Source organism: Mesoplodon densirostris, chromosome 6 (assembly GCF_025265405.1).
Source record: "Mesoplodon densirostris isolate mMesDen1 chromosome 6, mMesDen1 primary haplotype, whole genome shotgun sequence".
NCBI classification, from domain to species: domain Eukaryota; kingdom Metazoa; phylum Chordata; class Mammalia; order Artiodactyla; family Ziphiidae; genus Mesoplodon; species Mesoplodon densirostris.
Window position 1 is genome coordinate 24330404 of NC_082666.1, and position 25209 is coordinate 24355612.

General features: G+C 40.2%; 1 protein-coding gene across 1 annotated transcript in view; it reads left to right on the forward strand.

Annotated features, from left to right (window-relative positions):
• The first annotated feature begins 222 nt into the window (after positions 1-222).
• TDRD7 (tudor domain containing 7) overlaps positions 223-25209 on the forward strand; it is a 93154-nt gene continuing 68167 nt past the window's right edge. Inside the window, exons 1-2 of the mRNA XM_060101784.1 lie at positions 223-355; positions 22821-23033. Coding sequence (XP_059957767.1) covers positions 22827-23033 — 207 coding nt within the window. The 5' untranslated portion in view covers positions 223-355; positions 22821-22826. The remainder of the gene's footprint in view (positions 356-22820; positions 23034-25209) is intronic.

Below are 25209 nucleotides of genomic sequence, written 5' to 3' on the forward strand. Positions count from 1 at the left end.
CTCCTGCTCCCGCCCCGCAGTCGCCTTCCGCCGTCGGCCAGTGCGTGGGCACGCGCAGAAACCGCTAGGCGGCGTCGGTTTCCCTTCCCACGCGCGGACGCCGGCGTGGGCCGACGCCGCCGGGGGGCCCGCGCGTGCGCAGAGTCGAGGCCAGTCTGCCCTTGGGGCGGAGCGGAGCGGGGCGGGGCCGAGCAGGGCGGGGCGGGGGTTTGAGGTGATTCACGAGCCGCGGCGGTTGCTTCAGCCGTGTGGGGAAACCGAAAGTGGGCGGCGGCCGCGGCTGTAGCCCTGGCGGAGACGGCGGTGGGAGCCGGGCCCAGAGGCGCGGGGACGGGCCACGGGCCCGCAGAACAAGGTGAGCGCAGGTCCTGCTGGCTGCGGGAACGACAGGTGCCAGGCGAGGTCGGACGAGGTTTCGGGCGGGCGCGGCGCACCTGAATGACTAAGCGGGACAGTGGCCCGAGCGGGACTCGAACGGACCCGGGGCCTCTTCCCAGCAGCCGCAGAGGATGCCCTGGCCCCCACCCCGGAAAGGGGGCTGGGCGCCAGGGGAGTTGGCGTTCCAGAGCGTTGTGTTTTAAATCTCTGATGGGACCGTCTGGGGTTCACCTGGGAGTCGGACGGACCCCTGCCGCCTGGGAAACTCAGTGCAGTGGGGGCAGTGTAGCAGGGGGAGTGCGGGTGTGTGGACCTGGGGTGGGAGGTGCTGACCAGGAAGTGGTTCCCGGTACCGGCGGGCGGGCGCCAGCTGCCCGCCCGGATCAAGGGATATCCGAGCCCCCTGGCTGTTTGAACTCCCACACCGTGAGCTTTTAAGTTCCTCTCTTTACAGACCCGCCCCTGCAGGCCGCTGGAGCAGTGCAGGACACAAATACTATCCGTTTCTCTCAAACCGTGAGCACCTGAGCCCCGGGTGGGTACAGAGCTCCAAGTTAGGAGGGAAATATGAATCCATGAGTGAGTTATCTTAACTTTCACCGTGTTCCCCAATAGGGTCAGGTTCTCAGCCTCAATTTAATGGGAGGGGGCTTGGAGCCGGCACAACTGTTCTGCTCCGATCCCCTTGAGTGAGTAGGTACAATACATTTCCATACATAACCAAGGGCACCGCTCACTCCCAAACAATTACAAAGAACCGGAAAGGGAAATAGCTATATTAGAAAAAGTCTTGGCCCAAAAGGATTATGAAAGCCACTCTACAAAACAAAAACACCACTGACCTGTGTCATCCCTCCATCCCTATTCTCCACCCCACCCCCGCCCCTTTCGTGCAGGTGGAAAAACTGCAGAAAAGTGCCCTGCCTAGTGATATACAACAACTTAAAGACAGAGGTGGAACTTAGACCCAAGTCCCAGCCGCTTTGATATATAGGTGTTGCATACTGCAAATTGCGTGGGCTTTGCAAATTTGGGTTGGAATCTGGGCTTCTCCACTTGCTAACTGTGTGATCTTGAACAAATTACATACTTTCATTGAGCCTGGTTTTCTCTTTATCAACTGGAAATATTTAACTTACTCTGCAAGGCTTTTGTGAGATAACTACTGTAATTCCTTTGGCTCATAATAATAGTCAAGAAGTGTTAACTCTCTTCCTTCCACCAAACTTCCCGCATTTTACATAATTGGGTTGCAGTTTCTTGGATGTAGGGACACATCTTTAAGCGCTCTATATAATATAAATTGGCACATGGTGGAGTTCCATTCAACTGATATTCATGGAGCATCAGTTACATGCACAGGACCGTGCTGGGGGTAGGGAATTGCCCTGGGGCCAGCTGGTTTGGAACCCACGTCTCCTGTGCCCCAGTCCAGGGCCCTTTGCCAGCCCACAGCCCCCCTCTTTGCTAGTCAAACACAGTGAACTCTGAAGCAGCAGTTGGTGGTTCCTTCGGATTTCAGTCCCTGTAGATTGGAAATGAAATGTAATCTCTGCTAATGCCCTTTTAAGTGAACTGACTGAACATAGCTGAATGAACTATTGTATTTTGTACCAAGAGATTTAAACTCCTTGAAGAACCTCTCAGAAGTTCTCTGTGCAATGTAATCTAGTTGGAGACCTAATATGAACGTAAAGGAAAAATACTTTATAATCCAGCTCTAAGTGCCTACTCTGTGTTTGATCAAGTGCTATTTCTGAGAACTGAGATTTGACGTAGAGTGAGTACTTCGCCTCTGGGCACTTTCGGGGTCAACACATAAATGCAGAAAGGACAGAAGTTCCTTGGTGCTTGGAGTGAAATCTAATTTCATATTCATGTGAATTGGTTTTTCTTTATGCAAAACCGACTTTCGCCTCCCTCTGTTCCCACCCTTATGTTTTTGAAAGCTTCATTCTTTTCAATATTTCCTCATTGGGCCAATTTTTTTTAAATGTTGTCTTTCAAACAAGCTAAAAGTATTGATAATTTGTCATTTTGAGCTGAAAATGTGTGTGAGGATATATGGCAGTTAGAGCTTCTGATCGGCACGAGATAATCAGTGTGACCCCAAAGCAAACTCGATATTTTAGCTATGCAGCTTTGTCAGGAGGAAGCAAACCCATGATTTCCGTTAGATCTTTGGACCCCCATTTCAGCGCTTGAAGGACTCCAGGGAAAGTTGAGAACCATGGATCTTGCCCATCCTCCTTATCTTCCATATGAAAAAAGCGACCTGAAGTGACTTGCTCAAAGGGTCATTGCTAATGAGAAGCAGACTGGGATTAAGACCCAAACTCCTAACTAAGCCACTTAGGATCTCAGAGCTTTCTCCAGTATGTATATTTATGGAAAGCCTTTATTTATTCATACTACATAGTTAGTAATGCATGTATAATTTGGAGGTTGAAATCGCAATAATTAAAAAAAGAAAACTGCTCTCTAAAGGTACCCTGAGGGAGTATATCACCACCTGAGGGCATTAATTACTATCTTTCTTTTTTTTTTAAAACAGGATTTTAAAAAATTAATAAATTTTATTTTTGGCTGTGCGCTGGCTTTCTCTAGTTGTGGTGAGCGGGAGCTACTCTTCGTTGTGGTGCACAGGCTTCTCATTGCAGTGGCTTCTCTTGTTGTGGAGCACGGGCTCTAGGCACACAGGCTTCAGTAGTTGTGGCACTTGGGCTCAGTAGTGGCTCACAGGCTCTAGAGCACAGGCTCAGCAGTTGTGGCGCACAGGCTTAGTTACTCCGCAGCCTGTGGGATCTTCCCGGACCAGGGATGAAACCCATGTCCCCTGTATTGGCAGGCGGATTCTTAACCACTGCACCACCAGGGAAGTCCCAACTATCTTTTTAAAAAGAGTTGGCAAAGGAGTAATTAAGGTGGTAATAAATAGACTATAATTGGAAATAAAAGATAGCATGTTAAACTGTTGCAAGATGAGAAATCACCTTGGAAGAGTCTTAGACAAAAACCTTCCCTCTCTTAGGCTCAGTTTATTGATTTGTAATAAGGGGTTTTGGATAGACTAGATGATGCCTAAAATCTTTTCAGCACAGACATTCTGAATTTTAAGGGCCTCGCTTGTTGCTAAAATAGTGTCTTCATGGAAGAAGGCAGCCATTTACCAGAAGTATGTGCCCTAAGGAAATACTAAAAATTGAGTAGCTGACTAAAGAAGGTAAGAGATTGCTTGGTGATTTCACTTTACCCTAATGATTCTTCAGATTTATTTGTGGGTTTAGTGCCACTCTTCAAGTCAAATTTATGACACACAAAAAAATGCAATGAGGAAAATGAGCCAAATAGTACAGTCGGAAATAGTTGAGAAAAGAGGAACTGAGAGGAGAGAGCATATACGGGAGTGAGACCAGCTTGGCTAAAGGTCTTTGGGCAGCAGGACTGAGGAAACTGCAGCTACAGGAAGTAGATCTCATGCAAACGATTGAGCCGGGGGGTGGGTGGGTGGGGGATCAATTAATGGTAAAGGCAGGTATCCAGAGGACACCAAAACCTGCTTCTTCAGAATAAGACTCTCCCGGGACCATTTTTAGGTGTATTAGAGAAAAAAGTTGTGAATTTACAAATACAGTTTTGAAAGTGAGAATTACTTTAGGCTATTTACATTGTTTAAACCTTGCTTTCCTAAAGGTTGTCATTACTTTCCCCTACTCCTTGCCCCACTTCTTGCACATTGTTAAGCGTTTCAGGGTACTCAAGATTAATTGTATAGCAAAATAGAAAAGGAACAGTATAAAAGGATTGAATTTTTACAGCAGTTGGCAAGTATTTTGGATTTGGGTGACACACCCTTAAATCAGAATGTGGCAATCCCCATTTCATGCCACTTTAAGGGCTAATCACTAAATATGCCCCAGGGTTGTTCTCCCTATCCCCCAAGTCAAATTTACTTTCAGAAGCCAACTCTGTACATTTGGAGCAGCTGTCTGAAAGGATGCCCCATTTTTGGGAGCCAGAAGACCTGGGTTCTTGTTGTGGGTCTGGCCATAAAAATATGTGAGGCCTGGAATAATTACCCTGGACCTCAGTTTCCTCATTTTTAAACTAAACAGTTTGGAGGAGATGGTGTGAAGGTGCCTACTAGCATTCCGCGCTTCTCTCTCCGCTCCCTACTCTGAGGTCAGGCCCACTGTCCTGCCCTGTGCTGTTTTACAATGTCCAGGGACATTGTGGGACATGGCAGTTAAGAGGCTTTTGCCTACTAGTTAAGTGAGAAACCTTGGAGGAGATCTGGTGGCTTTCTTACTAAGCTTGCCAGGTTAAGTATGTTAATGAGACAAGTAAGAAAACCTGGGAAAACGCTAATATTTCAAATTTGATGCTGTACTAAAAATTTCTCCAGTACACCAATGTCTGTATTATTGCACTCTTAGCCATGTAATGCAGGTATTCATAGGTAGTTTGCCATCCATACCATGTTTCTAGGAAAATGTAACTGCTGAATGTCAAGTATTGTGGTAAGCACATAGAACTCTATTTTTGACACTTGTCATTCAGAAAGAGAGGCAAGGAAAGGAGGAGAAAAAGAGTGAGAGGAAGGACATGAAAGTCAAGTGCAATCTGTTGTGATCCTTGTGGCCAGTTTCTTCCTCCTTGACTGGGGTCTTTGCTTGCTGAACTTGGTCAGTTTTTGAGATTAAAATACTCAGATTAAATAATTCCCCAGACTCACCTCCACTTTACTCTGCTCAAGCAGAAGATTCTTATTCAGCTCAAGCATCCTCTTTATTATCTAGGGAAACCCTTAAGAATTTTAACCTGAATTTAAAGAGATGACCAACCTTATTTCTCCCAACCTCACGTAACTTACGGTCACCAGCGCTTACATAACATTCTCAAAATAAAAGTACGAATTTGAATTCTCTTAAACTCTAAAGTTTATTTATCACAACGCTTTTAGAGAGTAGAAATAAGTAGGAAAGTTGAAAGATCAAAATGGCAACTTAAGAAATTTGGGAGCCACACATCATCAAAAAATCTACAAATAATAAATGCTGGAGAGAATGTGGAGAAAAGGGAACCCTTCTGCACTGTTGGTGGGAATGTAAGTTGATACAGCCACTATGGAGAACAGTATGGAGGTTCCTTAAAAAAAATAAAAATAGAACTACCATATGACCCAGCAATCCCACTACTGGGCATATACCCTGAGAAAACCGTAATTCAAAAAGAGTCATGTACCACAATGTTCACTGCAGCTCTATTTACAATAGCCAGGACATGGAAGCAACCTAAGTGTCCATCGACAGAGAAATGGATAAAGAAGATGTGGCACATATATACAATGGAATATTAATCAGCCATAAAAAGAAATAAAATTGAGTTATTTGTAGTGAGGTGGATGGGCCTAGAGTCTGTCATACAGAGTGAAATAAGTCAGAAAGAGAAAAACAAATGCTGTATGCTAAGCCATATATAATGGAATCTTAAAAAAAAAGGTTCTGATGAACCTAGGGGCAGGACAGGAATAGAGACACAGACGTAGAGAATGGACTTGAGGACACGGGGAGGAGGAAGGGTAAACTGGGACGAAGTAAGAGAGTAGCATTGACATATACACACTATCAAGTGTAAGATAGATAGCTAGTGGGAAGGCAGCTGCATGGCACAGGGAGATCAGCTCCGGTGCTTTACGACCACCTAGAGGGGTGGGATAAGTAGGGTGGGAGGGAGAGGATATGGAGATATACATATGCATATAGCTGATTCACTTTGTTATACAGCCAAAACTAACACAACACTATAAAGCAATTATACTCCATTACTAAAGATGTTAAAAAAAATAAAGAAATTTGGAAGCCACTTTGAAGGAGTTGCCATTGAGGCACTTCACTAATAGTTGAAATTCCCATGATAAGCTTCCTTTTGTGCTTCTAGTGGATGACATCCAAGATAATAAACTTGATTTTTATAGTTAGAAGAAAGTATTCTTATATGCATACTGTTTCCAAAAGTTCTTGAGTATAATTGCCATCTTCAGAAAACCTCAAAAAAATGCCATGCTAACCAAGGAATTAACAAAATTTAGAGCATTCTATAGCAATATATAGTAGATTAGAAAATAAGTTTTTTAAGCTTTAGTTGTAACGTTCTTTTTGTTCAGTGCCTGAAGTGATATTGCTAATGTTGGAATTGCAAACTGGACTGGAAGAAATTGACAAACATGAGAACAAGACATACATCTAAACAAGATGTACAACCACATTTACCCTTCCAGGTTTTACTGCACTTACATGTTTCTCACCATCTTTGAGATCCTCAGTCCTATAGTCCAGGGACTGCCCTTCCCTCCAAAAAGTTGTATACAAATAGAGAATTATAGTATTCCATGAAAATAGCATACTTAAAAAAGGGGAGGGAGAGGGATGCTTAATTCAGATTGTAGCCATGTGGTCAAGCGTTGCTTCCCAGTCTCCTCAAGTATCAGGTTCTTTTTTTTTAATTTTTAAAAAAACTTTGTGAAACTTCACACATGAGTAGTTGTACTTCTAATATCCGTTGGTTGATAAAATATAGAACTACCAAAAGCTGTTGTAAATTTAATATCGTGTTTGTGACTCTCAACAGTATCTGCACACTGTTTGAAAAACAGGAATACATGTAAGTATGAGACACTTACCAGTGTTCAAGCAGTGCTTGCTTACACATCGGGGTGTGTGGACTTTTTGCAGTAACGCTATGGCCCAGACCTGAGCCTGCTCATTGAGAACTCTGGCTCAGAGTGGAAAGGCCCAGAAATAAACTGTGTGATGAATCTCAATCACAGCTTGGTGACATAATTGGCTGTCTCAATCAGTTTACAACAATCATTAAAATTTGCAAATAATTTTTAATAACTTAAATGTAAGATTATTCCTTTAACTGCTCACATGCACTACACTATTATTTTAGTGAGTAGGAGAGAAAAGGAGTGGTGTTAGTTATATGGAGAATTTCTCATTCATTCACTCAATATGTATTGAGCTCTTGTTGTGGGCTGGGCACTAGGGATTCAGCAGTGAACAAAACCCACCGAAATCCCTGCTTTCATGGACCTTACATTCAAGTCAGGGAGACAGACAGTAAAATAAAGAAGAATATTGGATGGCATAAGTGTTACGGAGTAAAATAAGGCAGGGGAAGGGTAAAGGGAGTACTGGGCAGCTGGCATAACAGTTCTGGTTTTGAATAGGGTGACCAGGGAAGGCTGTACTGAGAAGGTGACATTTGAGCAAATACCTGAAGGAGGTGAGGCAATGAGCTGTGTCTACCCTGGGGCAGAGGGACTGGCAAGTGCAGAAAGAAAAGCAGTGTGGAGTGGAGTGAGTGAGAGAAAAGGGGAGGAGGAGTTGAGGTCAGAGAAGTGGGCTGGGTGCAGACTGTGTAGGGCCCTTTTGGCCCCTCTGAAGACTTTGGCCTTTAGTCTGAGTAAGACAGGAAGCCCTTGGAGGGTTTTGAGCAGAGGAATGACGTGATGGGATTTATGATTTAAAAGGATCACTCTGGCTGTGATGTGAAGGATAGATTATCTGTGAAGCGGAAGCAGAGAGACCAGCACGGAGGCAGTTGCCTCAATCCAGGCAGCAAATGTTGTTGGCGTGGACTAGGATGTTCACCATGCAGTTGTTGAGGAGTGGGGGAACCGTGAACTGAGCCTGTCCATCTTCATGTGTCACTTAGTGGTGGGGGGATTCGGCAGTGGAGAACCACTAAGACCAAATCCCTTCATCTTACACATAAGAAGAAGGCTAGGGAGAAGGGATTTGTCCCAGGAAAATAAGTGCTCTTTGCGTAGTGGTATTGAACTTGGGGAACACAAGCAGGAAGAGGAGGTGTGTGCACAGCCTTCCGGAATCCCCCATGTCTCCCCCAAATAAAGTCAGAATCAATGTATCATCTACTAGTTGTCAGTAGCTTTACTCTTGAAAGAAACATTAAACTCCCTTGGTTGTAACTGTGGATTTTAACTATGATAATATGTGCATTAAAGAGAGTGAAACTAGGAGGTTATGTGTGTGGCGGGAGGCTCTCTCAGGTCAGGTTGGGAAGTGTAACTCAGAAAAATTAGTCTAACAGTTGCCAAGAAACGAAGATGGGCAAACATGAGGTTAGGGGGGGTGAGAAAAGTGAAAAATAAGGATGAGCACTTGTGTGCCACACAGATTAGCACTGTTTTTTTTTTTTTTATTTAACATTATCATCAGTTGCTCACTGTAAATACATACCTTTTATCTGCATGAAGCCTACCTGATAGTCTTGGGGCAGGAGGATAAGATAATCAGGATAGAGGCCATAAGACTCCTGTATCTTGGCAGAGTCTAGGTCCCCAAAGAAGAAGACACATTCAAAAAGGGTGGGATTAAGGAAGCAAGCACTGGGCAAAGCCTTACAGCTTTTACTATATTCTTGGCAATTAGACAAGCTGTATATGTGGGTGTATGACCTTCTCCCTCCCCCAAAATGTGTTACGTGCTGTGTTTGGGAGATCCCTGATGACAGCTGTTTCAGAACAGAAATAAGGAAGATAGAGGGGAACATTTCAGAGGAAGTGGCCTGAAATTGCTCTCCTTAGGGTGGAGGGACCAGGAGTCTTTCATACAGGGTGACCTGTAGAACAAGCCTCTGGTTAGCTTCTAAGATGGGGTTGAACTGTCATTTCAAGCCAGTATCATATCGGAGTTCTGTTATATTTTAGTCATAGGATTTCCATTATTGAGTAGAATGCATTTATTAGAGATTTTTTCCCCCATACATTAGTGGTTGCTGTCTACCCCCTAAGTAGCTGGGGAAAAGTAGACCACAGTGGGAAGGTAACAATGGGACAGATGCTCTTTCCAAAAAGAAGGGAAGGAGGAGGCAGTAGAGAAGGTGATGGGTATGTCCTTCATACTGAAACTGTGGCAGGGGAATTTAAAGTTGTTCTGACTAGGGAGGTGCCAGATATGCTAAATAGTCTAGTTTGATTCTGGTACACTGCTCACACCCAAGAGGCTATATTCCCACATGGGCACTGACCACCTGACTTTATGCCTACACATAATGTGTATATAATTCATAGTCAGGGCCCACTTAGATATGCAGATATACAAAGAGGCAAAGGCCAGTTTTACTCAGAGGATCTCTAGATGAGTAGATGGAAGGGATTGGGTTTGAAGGAAAGAAGAGAGTAGATAGATAGGTAGGAAAGGTGGAGGTCAAAGAGAGAAAGTTGAGAAGGCTTGGCACGAGGAAGTTAGCAAGTGATCCTTTAGTTTCTCCTCTTGCAAATTAAAACTTGGCCAGCCTGCTCGCTTTGTGGTTTTTCTTACTTGAGGAAATAACTGTACACTAAAAGTTCAATGATCTTTGAATCATGAACCATTGTAAATCAAAGCATTTCTCTTGTAATCAGGAGTTTACTATTTAAGAGCCAAAGTTCATACTTCAGTTTTAACATCTGGCAACCTTGAAATATAGGTCCCAAAGCCAGCCTCTCTTTCCTTCTCACCAGCATACTCAAAATGTAGATTGACATCAGGAGTAATGCAGGTGCTCAGACTCTATAGCTGTTGTCTTTCTCTGCCATGAATTTTTAGTCTTTAGAGTGCCTGTCTCCAGTTGTCTCGTTGACTTGGGATCCATACCATACCTGTGAGTAGGCTGAGTCTACTGTTCATTTCACAGGACTGTTTTTTTTCTTCTCTTCAGTTTGCTTTACTGTCTTTCTTGATTGTCTTGTCTCCTGTTGTTAATTCTTCAGGGTTTTGTCTTTTATTTTTTCAGTACCAGTCAGGGTAATATGATAGAAAGAATGTGGGCTTTGGCATCAAACAGACCAGGACTAAAATCCTGGCTTCCATACATCCTGTGATATGTTGGTTATTTAACATCTCTGAGCTTTGGTTTTCTCATTTACAGAATGAGAATAATACTTTCCTTCCATAGTTATTGTGGGTATTAAATCTTCAGATAGTCCAATTCTCAGGATTTACACGAGAAAGAAAAATATATATCTTTGCAAAGCAGCTTCATTTATTTTTTATTGAAGTATAGTTGATTTAGAATGTTGTACTAATTTCTGCTGGACAGCAAAGTGACTCAGTTATACACATATATACATTCTTTTTTTATATTCTTTTCCATTATGGTTTATCCCGGGAGATTGGATATGGTTCCCTGTGCTATACAGTAGGACCTTGTTGTTTATCCATTCTAAATGTAATAGTTTGCATCTACTAACCACAAACTCCCAGTCCATCCCTCTCTCTCCTTTCCTCCCCCTTGTCAACCACAAGTCTGTTTTCTATGTCTGTGAGTTTTTTTGGTAGATAGGTTCATTTGAGCCGTATTTTAGATTCCACATGTAAGTGATATTGTATGGTATTTGTCTTTCTCTTTCTGACTTACTTCACCTAGTATGATCATCTCTAGTTGCATCCATGTTGCTGCAAATGACATTATTTTGTTCTTTTTTATGGCTGATTAGTGTTCCATTTTATGTATGTACCACATCTTCTTTATCCATTCATCTGTCAATGGACATTTAGGTTGTTTCCATGTCTTGTGAATAGTGCTGGTATGAACATAGGGGTGCATGTATCTTTTTAAATTACAGTTTTGTCTGGGTATATGCCCAGGAGTGGGATTTCTGGATCATATGGTAACTCTATTTTTAGTTTTCTGAGGAACCTCAATACTGTTTTCCATAGTGGAAAGCAGCTTTATTTTTAATACCCCAAAGCTGGAAGCACCCCACATGTCTATCAACATTTGAATGGATAAACAAATTGTGGTATATCCATACAGTGGAATACTACTTATCAATAAAAGGGGATGAACTACTGGTGAGTATTGTTTATATAGTCTAGTTACCAGTCCTTTACCAGGTGTGCTATGAAAATATTTTCTCTTAGTCTGTGGCTTGTCTTTTCATTTTCTTAACAGCCTTTAGAAGAGCAGAAGTTTTAAATTTTGATGAGATCCAATTTGTGGGTTTTTTTCATCATGACTGTAAAAGTTCTTTGCCTATCCCAAGGTCACAAAGATTTATTCCTGTTTTCTCTAGAAGTTTTACAGTATTAACTTTGTCATTTAGTACCTAAATGATTCATTTCAATTTAATTTTTGTGTCTGGTATGAGATTCATTTTTTGTGTATGGATGAATAGTGTTCCAGCACTGTTTGTTGAACTTTCTCCATTGAATTTCCTTGCTATCTTTGTCAAAAATCAGTTGACCACTTATGTGTGGGTCTATTTCTGGACTATATTCTGTTCCATTGATGTGACTGTCCTTTTGTCAGTGCCACACTATTTCGACTAATACACTGTTATGGTAAGTTTTGAAATCAGTCTTATTGCACCAGCTAGGACCTCTAGTGTGGTAATGAATAGGAGTGAAGAGAATGGACATTCTTGCCCTGTTCCCATTCTTAAGCAGAAAGCATTCATTCTTTCACTATTACATGTGATGTTAGCTGAGGGTTTTTCACAGATGCTCTTTATCAGGTTAAGGAGGTTCACGTCTATTCTTATTTTCTGAGAGTTATTAAAATAAATGATTTTTAACTTCGTCAAATGTCTTTTCTTCACCTATTGATATCATGTGGTTTTTCTCCTTTAGTCTGTTGATATAGTCAGTTACATTGATTGACTTATGAGTGTTGAACCAACCTTGCATTCCTAGAGTAAACCATAGTTAATCATGGTGTGTTATTTCTCTTACATATTGTTGGATTCGATTTACTAATATTTTGTTAGGATTTTTTGCACTTATGTTCATGAGGGATATTGGTCTGTACTTTTCTTTTCTTTTTTTTTTTTGTGATGGGTGTGGCTGGGTCCCGATAAAACTTTATTTACAAAAACAGGCAGCAGGCAGACATGGCCCACAGGCCGCAGTTTGCCACCCCCGCCTCTGGCACTTCAGAGCTGATGCTCCAGCTAAGGCAGGAGGAACTGATTCAAGGGCCCGAATAGGCTTCCGCCTTCCCGTCCAGTTCTTCATCGAGAGGCAGCTGCTCGGGGCATGTGCCCAGGCTGGGCCATCTTCCTCGGGGGGCTGAGGGCTTGACACTGTGCACTTGTCGGGCAAGGTTTGGCTGTGCAGGAGGCGAGGACGGCTTTGAAGGGCACTCCCAGGCCATGGCACACTTTGTGGCACACGTGGGGTCCAGGCAGATGCTCCACTCTGGTAGAAGATGCATCCGGGCGTGGCAGGCCTGCGGCGGCCCGGAGGCCCTGGGACGGCGGGGAAGCGCCCGCGGTCCGGCGTGCGGACATGGCCGGCACCGGAGCAGCGCGACCCCAAGCCAATCTGTACTTTTCTTATAATGTCTTTGGTTTTGGTATCAGCATAATGTTGACCTCATAAAGTGAGTTCATAAGTGTTCCCTTCCTCTCTACTTTCTGCAGGAGTTTGTGTAGAAGTGGTATTAATTCCTTCTGAAGTGTTTGGTAGAATTTGCCAATAAAGCCATCTGGGTTTGAGTTTTCCTTGTGTGAAGGTTTCTAACTACAAATTTAATTTCTCTAATATTCTTAAGGATATTAAGGGTATCTGTTTCTTCTTGAGTGAGCTTTGGAAATTGTCTTTCAGTGAATTCATCCTTTCATCCAAGTTACCAGATTTTTTGGCACAAATTGTTCATAATATTCTCTTTTTAATGTCTATAGGATCTGTATTTATGGCCCCCTTTTCAATCGCATTATTAGTAATTTGTGTCTTCTCTTTTTTTCCCCTTGATTAATCTACCTGGAAGTTATCAATTTTATTATGTTTTCAAGAACTAGTTTTGGTTTCATGGTGTTTTTCCTTTACTTTTTTCTATTTAATTACTTATCTGTTTCACCATTCCAGTACTGATTTTGCTCTCTTTATTAATTTCTACTTCCTTTTGGTATAATTTGCTCTCTTTTTTTCTTAAGGTAGCAGATTAGATCATTGATTTGGAGTGTTTCTTTTTTTCTAATATAAGCATATGATGCTGTAAATTTTCCTCCAAATATTGCTTTAACTGCATTCAGCAATTTTTTATATACTGCTTTTTCATTTATTTAAATGTTTTCTGGTTATTTGGAGGAGCTTTCCTCTTGGACCCTTGGTTATTTAGAAGTATGTTATTACATTTGCAAATACACAAGGATTGTTCACATATCTTTCTGTTACTGATACCCAATTTAGTTTAGTTCTGGTCATAGAATACGCTTTATATAATTTCAATTATTCTAAATTGGTTGAGGATTGGTTTCAGCCTCAGAATATATTCTGTCTTGGTCAGTGTCCCATGAGCTCTTGAAAAGAATGTATATTTTGCTACTGTTGGGATGGAGTGTTCTGTAAATATCAATTAGACCAGTTTGGTTGATGGTGTTGTTCAGCTCCTCTATATCCTTACTGATTTTTTTGTTTACTGGCTCTACCAATTACTGAGAAAAGAGTTTTGAAGTCTCCAGTCATAACTCTATTGTTTTTTCATTCATGTATTTTAAAACTCTAATGTTAGATGCAGTCACAGTTAGGATTGTTATATCTTCCTGATTAATTAATTCCTTAATTATTATGTAATGTCCCTCTATTGTTTAAATTTATTTATATTTTATTTATTTATTTTTGGCTGCTTTGGGTCTTCATTGCTGCATGCGGGCTTTCTCTTGTTGCTGCGAGTGGGCTACTATTCGTTGCAGTGCACATGCTTCTCATTGTGGTGGCTTCTTTTGTTGCAGAGCATGGGCTCTAGGCATGTGGGCTTCAGTAGTTGTGGCACATGGGCTCAGTAGTTGTGGCTCACGGGTGGGCTCTAGAGCACAGGCTCAGTAGTTGTGGTGTACGGGCTTAGTTGCTCCGTGGCATGTGGGATCTTCCCAGACCAGGGATCGAGCCCATGTCCCCTGCATTGGCAGGAGGATTCTTAACCACTGCGCCACCAGGGAAGTCCCTGTAACGTCCCTCTTTATCCTTGGTAGTATTACTTGTTCTGAAATTAATATAGTCATGTATTTACATGCATATCTTTTTCTATATTTTTACTTTTAACCTATGTGTTTGTATTTAAAATAGGTTTCTTGTAGATAGTATATAGGAAAATCTTGCTTTTATATCCACTCTACCAATCTCTAACTTTTTATTCAGGATATTTCAGTCATTTACACTTAATGTAATTATTCGTATGGTTGACATTATTTTATTTTATTATTTTTTAAAATTTATTTATTTGGCTGTGCAGCAGGATTGTGGGATCTTAGTTCCCTGACCAGGGAATGAACCTGGGCCCCCTGCAGTGGAAGCACAGAGCCCTAACCACTGGACATCCAGGGAATTCCCCAGTATGTAGTCCTTTTTAAAATTTTTAAATTTAATTTTATTTTTTTATACAGCAAGTTCTTATTAGTCATCAGTTTTATACACATCAGTGTATACATGTCAATCCAAATTGCCCAATTCATCACACCACCACCCACGCCCCCCCACTGCTTTCCCCCCTTGGTGTCCATATGTTTGTTCTCTACATCTGTGTCTCAACTTCTGCCCTGCAAACCGGTTCATCTGTACCATTTTTCTAGGGTCCACATACATGCGTTAATGTACAATATTTCTTTTTCTCTTTCTGACATACTTCACGCTGTATGACAGTCTCTAGATCCATCCACGTCTCAACAAATGACCCTATTTCGTTCCTTTTGATGGCTGAGTAATATTCCATTGTATATATGTACCACACCTTCTTTATCCATTCGTCTGTCGATGGGCATTTAGGTTGCTTCCATGACCTAGCTATTGTAAATAGTGCTGCAATGAATATTGGGGTGCATGTGTCTTTTTTTTTTTTTTCTTTTTGCGGTATGTGGGCCTCTCATTGTTGTGGCCTCTCCCGTTGCGGAGCACAGGCTCCGGATGCGCAGGCCCAGCGGCCATGGCTCACGGGCCCAGCCGCTCCGCGGCATATGGGATCCTCCCAGACCGGGGCACGAACCCGTATCCCCTGCATCGGCAGGCGGACTCTTAACCACTTGCGCCACCAGGGAGGCCCTTGTCTTTTTGAATTATGGTTTTCTCTGGGTATATGCCGAGTAGTGGGATTGCTGGGTCATATGGTAATTCTATTTTTAGTTCTTTAAGGAACCTCCATACTGTTCCCCATAGTGGCTGTATCAATTTACATTCCCACCAATGGTGCAAGAGGGTTCCCTTTTCTCCACACCCTCTCCAGCATTTGTTGTTTGTAGATTTTCTGATGATGCCCATTCTGACTGGTGTGAGGTGATACCTCATTGTAGTTTTGATTTGCATTTCTCTAATAATTAGTGATGTTGAGCAGCTTTTCATGTGCTTCTTGGCCATCTGTATGTCTTCTTTGGATAAATGTCTATTTAGGTCTTCTGCCCATTTTTGGATTGGGTTGTTTGTTTCTTTAATATTGAGCTGCATGGGCTGTTTATATATTTTGGAGATTAATCCTTTGTCCCTTGATTCATTTGCAAATACTTTCTCCCATTCTGAGGGTTGTCATCTTGTTTATGGTTTCCTTTGCTGTGCAAAAGCTTTGAGGTTTCATTAGGTTCCATTCGTTTATTTTTGTTTTTATTTCCATTACTCTAGGAGGTGGATCAAAAAAGATCTTGCTGTGGTTTATGTCAAAGAGCGTTCTTCCTATGTTTTCCTCTAAGAGTTTTATAGTGTCCTGTCTTACATTTAGGTCTCTAATCCATTTTGAGTTTATTTTTGTGTATGGTGTTAGGGAGTGTTGTAATTTCATTCTTTTACATGTAGCTTGCCAGTTTTCCCAGCACCACTTATTGAAGAGGCTGTCTTTTCTCCATTGTATATCCTTGCCTCCTTTGTCATAGATTAGTTGACCATAGGTGCGTGAGTTTATCTCTGGGCTTTCTGTCTTGTTCCATTGATCTATGTTTCTTTTTTTGTGCCAGTACCATATTGTCTTGCTTATTGTAGCTTTGTAGTATAGTCTGAAGTCAGGGAATCTGATTCCTCCATCTCCGTTTTTTTCGCTCAAGACTGCTTTGGCTATTCGGGGTCTTTTGTGTCTCCATACAAATTTTAAGATTTTTTTCTAGTTCTGTAAAAAATGCCATTAGTAATTTTATAGGGACTGCATTGAATCTGTAGATTGCTTTGGGTAGTGTAATCATTTTCACAATATTGATTCTTCTAATCCAAGAACATGGTGTATCTCTCCATCTGTTGGTATCATCTTTAATTTCTTTCATCAGTGTCTTATAGTTTTCTGCATACAGGTCTTTTGTCTCCCTAGGTAGGTTTATTCCTAGGTATTTTATTCTTTTTGTTGCAGTGGTAAATGGGAGTGTTTCCTTAATTTCTCTTTCAGATTTTTCATCATCAGTGTATAGGAATGCAAGAGATTTCTGTGCATTAATTTTGTATCCTGCAACTTTACCAAATTCATTGATTAGCTCTAGTAGTTTTCTGGTGGCATCTTTAGGATTCTCTATGTATAGTATCATGTCATCTGCAAACAGTGACAGTTTTACTTCTTCTCTTCCAATTTGTATTCCTTTTATTTCTTTTTATTCTCTGATTGCCGTGGCTAGGACTTCCAAAACTATGTTGAATAATAGTGGTGAGAGTGGACATCCTTGTCTTGTTCCTGATCTTAGAGGAAATGCTTTCAGTGTTTCACCATTGAGAATGATGTTTGCTGTGCTTTTGTCATATATGGCCTTTATTATGTTGAGTTAGTTTCCCTCTATGCCCACTTTCTGGAGAGTTTTTATCATAAATGGGTGTTGAATTTTGTCAAAAGCTTTTTCTGCATCTATTGAGATGATCATATGGTTTTTCTTCTTCAATTTGTTAATATGGTGTATCACATTGATTGATTTCCGTATATTGAAGAATCCTTGCATCCCTGGGATAAATCCCACTTGATCATGGTGCATGATCCTTTTAATGTGTTGTTGGATTCTGTTTGCTAGTATTTTGTTGAGGATTTTTGCATCTATGTTCATCAGTGATATTGGTCTGTAATTTTTTTTTTGTAGTATCTTTGTCTGGTTTTGGTCAGGGTGATGGTAGCTTCATAGAATGAGTTTGGGAGTGTTCCTTCCTCTGCAGTGTTTTGGAAGAGTTTGAGAGGGATGGGTGTTAGTTCTTCTCTAAATGTTTGATAGAATTCACCTGTGAAGCTGTCTGGTCCTGGACTTTTGTTTGTTGGAAGATTTTTAATCACAGTTTCAATTTCATTACTTGTGATAGGTCTGTTCATATTTTCTGTTTCTTCCTGGTTCAGTCTTGGAAGGTTATACCTTTCTAAGAATTTGTCCGTTTCTTCCAGATTGTCCATTTTATTGGCATAGAGTTGCTTGTAGTAGTCCCTTAGGATGCTTTGTATTTCTGCAGTGTCTGTTGTAACTTCTTTTTCATTTCTAATTTTATTGATTTGAGTCCTCTCCCTCTTTTTCTTGATGAGTCTGGCTAATGGTTTATCAATATTGTTTATCTTCTCAAAGAACCAGCTTTTAGTTTTATTGATCTTTGCTATAGTTTTCTTTGTTTCTATTTCATTTATTTCTGCTCTGATCTTTATGATTTCTTTCCTTCTGCTAACTTTGGGTTTTGTTTGTTCTTCTTTCTCTAGTTCCTTTAGGTGTAAGGTTAGATTGTTTATTTGAGATTTTTCTTGTTTCTTGAGGTAGGCTTGTATAGCTATAAACTTCCCTTTTAGAACTGCTTTTGCTGCATCCCATAGGTTTTGGATCATCGTGTTTTCATTGTCATTTGTCTCTAGGTATATTTTGATTTCCTCTTTGATTTCTTCAGTGATCTCTTGGTTATTTAATAGCGTATTGTTTAGCCTCCGTGTGTCTGTGTTTTTACGTTTTTTTCCCTGTAAATGACTTCTAATCTCATACTGTGGTCAGAAAAGATGCTTGATATGATTTCAATTTTCTTAAATTTACTGGCTTGATTTGTGACCCAAGATGTGACCTATCCTGGAGAATGTTCCGTGCGCCCTTGAGAAGAAAGTGTAATCTGCTGTTTTTGGATGGAATGTCCTATAAATACAATTAAGTCTCTCTGGTCTGTTGTGTCATTTAAAGCTTCTGTTTCCTTATTTATTTTCCTTTTGGAAGATCTGTCCATTGGTGTAAGTGAGCTGTTAAAGTCCCCCACTATTATTGTGTTACTGTCGATTTCCTCTTTTGGAGCTGTTAGCAGTTGCCTTATGTATTGAGTTGCTCCTATGTTGGGTGCCTATATATTTATAGCTGTTATATCTTTTTCTTGGATTGATCCCTTGATCATTATATAGTGTCCTTCCTTGTCTCTTGTAACATTCTTTATTTTAAAGTCTATTTTATCTAATATGAGTATTGCTACTCCAGCTTTCTTTTGATTTCCATTTGCATGGAATGTCTTTTTCCATCCCCTCACTTTCAGTCTGTATGTGTCCCTAGGTCTGAAGTGGGTCTCTTGTAGACAGCATATATATGGGTCTTGTTTTTGTATCCATTCAGGAAACCTGTGTCTTTTGGTTGGAGCATTTAATCCATTCACATTTTAGGTAATTATCATTATGTATGTTCCTATGACCATTTTCTTAATTGTTTTGGGTTTGTTTTTGTAGGTCCTTTTCTCCTCTTGGGTTTCCCACTTAGAGAAGTTCCTTTAGCATTTGCTGTAGAGCTGGTTTGGTGGTGCTGAATTCTTTTAGCTTTTGCTTGTCTGCAAAGCTTTTGATTTCTCCATCGAATCTGAATGAGATCCTTGCTGGGTAGAGTAATCTTGGTTGTAGGTTCTTCCCTTTCATCACTTTAAGTATATCATGCCACTCCCTTCTGGCTTGTAGAGTTTCTGCTGAGAAATCAGCTGTTAACCTTATGGAAGTTCCCTTGTATGTTATTTGTCATTTTTCCCTTGCTGCTTTCAATAATTTTTCTTTGTCTTTAATTTTTGCCAATTTGATTACTATGTGTCTCGACCTGTTTCTCCTTGGGTTTATCCTGTATGGGATTCTCTCTGCTCCCTGGACTTGGGTGGCTATTTCCTTTCCCATGTTAGGGAAGTTTTTGACTATAATCTCTTGAAATATTTTCTCAGGTCCTTTCTCTCTCTCTTCTACTTCTGGGACCCCTGTAATGCGAATGTTGTTGCGCTTAATGTTGTCCCAGAGGTCTCTTAGGCTATCTTCATTTCTTTTCATTCTTTTTTCTTTATTCTGTTCTGCAGCAGTGAATTCCACCATTCTGTCTTCCAGGTCACTTATCCGTTCTTCTGCCTCAGTTATTCTGCTCTTGATTCCTTCTAGTGTAGTTTTCATTTCAGTTATTGTATTGTTCATCTCTGTTTGTTTGTTCTTTAATTCTTCTAGATCTTTGTTAAACATTTCTTGCATCTTCTCAATCTTTGCCTCCATTCTTTTTCCGAGGTCCTGGATCATCTTCACTATCATCATTCTGAATTCTTTTTGTGGAAGATTCCCTATCTCCACTTCATTTAGTTGTTTTTCTGGGGTTTTATCTTGTTCCTTCATCGGGTACATAGCCCTCTGCCTTTTCATCTTGTCTATCTTTCTGTGAATGTGGGTTTTGTTCCACAGGCTGCAGGATTGTAGTTCTTCTTGCTTCTGCTGGTATGGTTGACTTTAAATCTATCATTTTGCCAGATGTTTTCTATTTGCCTTTTCTGTTCTTTTTGTTTCTGTTTTCTCTTTTTTCCTACTTTTTTTTTTTTACTTCTACCTAGTTTTTTATTGAATTTCTATTTTGTTTTACCTGTACTACTACTGGCTTATTAGTTATGCCTCTTAAAAATTTTTAGTGGCTGTCATAAGTTTTACAATATATCTCTTAATTGCATTCCCCTTTGAAATAATATTATACTACTTTACGTATAGTATAAGCACCTTCCAATAATATACTTCCAGTTCCTTTCACTCATTCTTTGTGCTGTTGTGGTTGTACATTTTACTTTTACATATATTGTACACCCCACATTTTTGGTCTAGATCTTGATTGTCTAGATCTTGATTGTCGTGGTGATTACATAGTATATATGTGCTTTCAAAACTCAGTAAACACTACACATAAGTATTTTATGTAAGTTATACTTAAATGAAGATTTTAATATAAATATAAATATATATTTTAATATAAATATATGTGTATATATACATATATGTGTGTGTATGTCTTTCTGTCTATAGAGAGAGTAAGAATATAGACCTAGTATAGGACTTTCGTAGACTCTTTACTATTTAATTAATTTACTGTTTAATTAATAGTATTAATTAAATGGCATTCGTGCTAGTGGTGACAGTTTGAAAAGAGTTAATGTTTAGTAGAGGGAAGTACATAATGCATACTTAGGTTATTTACCATTTAAACTTTGCCATCACTTGAGTATTATATTTATAATCAAGAGCACCTGCAAATGAGCTATTTTGTCTCCTTTTTTAAATGGACAAATTAGGAAATTGCTAAAACTGTATGCTGTTCTTCCTTTATGTTTCTAAACCAGAGAAAGAGCAGGATTGTCTAGAATTCTGTGAAGTCCAATATAGTATCCACTTGCCCTATTTAATTTAAGTTAAAATTTCAGTTCCTTACTCATGCCACATTTCAAGTGCTCAGTAGCCACATGTGGCTAGTGGCTACCATCTTGGACTGCACAGATATAAAATATTTCTATAATCACAGAAAGTTCTTTTTTTTAATAATTATTTATTTAGTTAGTTGGATGCACTGGGTCTTAGTTGCCACATACAGGGTCTTCATCGCCACGTGCAGGATCTTCGTTGTGTCATGCAGGATCTTTAGTTGCAGCATGAGAACTCTTAGCTGAGGCATGTGGAATCTAGTTCCCTGACCAGGGATTGAACCCAGCCTCCCTGCATTGGGAGTACGGAGTCTTAACCACTGGATCACCAGAGAAGAAAGTTCTATCGGATAGCACTTTTGAAGGAAAAATTAGCAAGTTGTCCATGGCTTGCCTTTCTCCTTCCTGTAATGAAAGGCTAAATCTACTTTTCATGGCTGCTTGGATGTCCTTCTCTGAATGTATCTTCATTCTGTTTACCATTAGTCCAAAGAAAATATGAGTGATTAATCTAGAAAAATGCCTGTTACTGATCAATGAAAATCCTTAGCCAAGGTCCCCATGGATTTCTTTGGTACCAAAATTTATTAGTCACTTTTCTTTTTTCTCTCACTTGACCTGTCTGTTATTGCATATGACATTTTTGAATATGCCATTCTTTTTGCCTTTTTCCTCTTTTTGTTTGTATGACACTGTGACTTTGCCTTTTCTACTTCTATCTCTCTGGTCCCTTTTTCTTAGCCTTTTATAGGTTCTTGTTCCTCTGCCCATCTCTTAAATGACAGCCTTCCATAGCAGTCCATCCTTAACCTTATTTTTAACTCCCTGGACACCAGATACCACATATATGCTGAAGGCCAACAAATCTATAAGCAGCTCAGATTTCTAACCTAAGTTCCTAATGAATATAACTACGTGGCTGCCCTAAGAGCATCCCAAACTCCATATGTCCAGAACGATTTCACTCCCTTCCTCTCTTGCGAACCTGCCTCTACCCCACCTAAGTGTGGGCCATTACTATCCACCACGCTTCTAGCTAGAAATCTGGGGCCTCTCTCATAATTCAAACCAGTTAATCAGTTCCTGTTGATTCCACTTCCTAATTACCTCTGATACTGAGTTTTTGTTTTTTCCCAAGGCCCTGCTTTCAGATCTTCCATATCTTCAGTTCTTACAACTCATTTATCTTTCTCCTAGTTTATTTTCCCTGCTACTGAGGAGTGATCTTCTTAAAATGCAGAGCTGATCATTTTATTCTGCTATTTAAAATCCCTCCAAGGTCTCACATTACTTTTGGCAAAAATGCAAACATCTTAGCATATCTAGTAGTCTCTTCTGGGTCTGCCTCTTCTCACCTCTCCCATCCCCGTCTTTCAGTCCTCAGCTTAGAGCCTTTGTTCATTCATGTCCAGCCACTTAACTGCCTGGGGTTCTCAGAACCAGCCATGTGCTTCTCTCTCACCTCTGTGCCTTTTGAATTTTCCGTTCCCTCTGCTTGGGGCTGATACCTCTCCCCATTCCCCACCCCCACCCACACACACCCTTTGCTTCCTTGCCTGGCCGATTGCATCTTGTCCTTCAGGACTCCATCAGGCCTCCTCCCATCTGGGAAACATTCCCTGATATTGTCCCTCCCCGGGCTAGTCTTTGTGCCTTCCTGACTTCCCTTATGTTCTCATAGTATTCCATGCTTTTCTCTACCATAGCAGTTATTTCCCTGTATTGTAATAGCACAGAAAGTATTCAATAGCAATTTATGAAATACTCAAACAAGTGTAAACTCTGAAAATATATTTGAATTCACAGACTAATGCATCATTATAGTAACCTTCCACTGTGTTCTTATAGGTGAAGATGCTGGAAGCAGATCTGGTTTCAAAAATGCTACGAGCTGTTCTACAGTCTCATAAGAGTGGAATAGCATTACCCCGGCTCCAAGGAGAGTACAGATCCTTAACTGGAGACTGGATCCCCTTCAAGCAATTTGGTTATCCTACGCTAGAAGCCTATCTGAGAAGTATGCCAGCAGTTGTCAGGGTAGAGACTAGTAGGTCTGGAGAGGTAAGAAGGTAATTGTGTGTTTCAGAAGAGTCAAACCAATTCTTAATTGCCTGTCTGGCACTTCCAATCTCATAATTAGGGTAGAAGTCAAAGTGAGAAGCACTAGCCAAGATCGGAAGTGATAGAGAGAACAGCATCCACAGCACAGCCAAGATTCTCATGTCTTTTGTTTTACCCTCAAATTCTTTCCGTTGCAAAAATAAGGTTTTAACCATATTAAATTAAAAATTTTCAAGTTAAACTTTACCCAGTCTCATTGTCCAAACCAAATAACTGTACTGGAGACCTTAACTGCCTAAATGTCATACCCACTCATTATAGACCTGCTACAGCTGTTTTTGCCTAGGTTACTAATGACTTCCTGATTACCGAATCTAACAGACACTTTAAAATTCTCATCATTTGACCTGACTCCTATCTACTCCTACTGTCTGGATCCTAGTTCAGCCTCTAATTGATTGATCATCACTTTTGGTTATTACAGAGCCCTCCCTACTGTTATCCCTGTCTTTAGTCCCTAGCCTTTTCTCACCTTCACACTTTAGTAATAGTGATCATGTTATTCTACAATTTAAAATCCTTTAGTTTCTCTGGAAGAATATTTTATATATAACATGGGTGATTAGGTGGTAGCAAGTAAATTTTTTATTGCATATACTCTATGACCCAACAGTTTCACTTCTTGGTTTCTGCCTAATGTACAGTATGAAAGATATGGACAAACCCCCATCCAAGACAGAAAGGCACCCATCCCCGCAATCAGTACCTTTTTCAGGGTACATTTCTATATATGTAAATATGTAGAACAGGTCTGGAGTATTTCTCACCAAAAATTGTAATAGTTGTCCTCTTGGGAGGGGGGTGGGTAGGGAGGCAGTGGATAGAGGAGAAAAGGAGCCCAGGATTGGGAGAGTGGTCAGAGGTTCATGTAATCTGTAATAAATTTTATATAATGAGAAGGTATAAACTAATTAAATATTATATTAATAATAAAATTTTCTTCAGTGACCCTGGTTCTCCCAGACAGATTTAAGCCCTCCTTTCTGTCTGCTTGGCCCCTTGTAATACATCCAGTATTACACATGACATAATGTTTTCTGTTTAGTCTCTTTGCCTCTCTTTCCTTCAGAAATTTCTTGAGGATAAGGGATTTTTTTTTTTTACCCCTAACAGTAGGTGTTTAATAAATAAGTGTTGAATGTATAAATGATCAGATATCTGAATGAATTAATTAATAATTTAGTAATGCTTCATATAGTTACTATGCTATAATTTACTCAACTCTTTATTCTCCTATTTTGGACATTTTTAATGTTTCCAGGTTTAGACTATTAAAATAACCCCTAATGCACATATTTAGGTATGTAACTTTTTCTTCTTTTGAAATATATTCTTATATTTTCAGAAATGGAAATACTGGACCAAAGAATAGAAACATGTTTTGGCTTGTGGTGTAAAGCCTCACTGCTTTCCTGTTCTTGATTTCAACTTAGAATCAAAGACTTTAACACTAGATGGTTCTCTAGAGATAGTCTAATCTCAACAGTCTACATTCTTTTTTCAAATCCTTTTTCAAATATCCTATATATCCCACCATTTTTTTTTAAAGATAAAAAGCTGAGCTACTGTATTTTAAGTAGGTGCCAGAGGTCCAGGCCTCTGCTTACCCTGTCTTGCCCTCACAGCCCGGAGGCACCTCCATGGAATTCTATGGCTCCATTGAACAGTTTGAAAACCCCAGATCTAAGCTCTTCCCTGTTTTACAGCTGATAATATGAAGATTTTAGAAGTAAACTGGTTTGCCCCAAGTCACCCAGCTAATCCATTGCAGTGCAAGACCAGGATTTAGTGGTCTTCGGGAGATCACTAAATACAAATAGCAGTTACAAGTGTGTACTTTGAATTCAGAGAGATAGCCTAGCTGTGTGGCTTGAGAAGTTTGCTTAACTTTCCTGAGCCTCTGTTTTCCCATGTGTAAAATGGGAATAAAATATATCTCACAAATTATATGAGATAATATATGCAAATCACAGGTTTCATTTGGTTCATTTGTTAATCCTACAGTACCTAGCACATTTTAGATGCTTAATAAATACCTGTTTAAGGAATAAGTGAAAGTTTCAATTTGAGGAGAGATTATTCAGTGTGCCGGACTATGCTTGATTTCTCTTGCAGA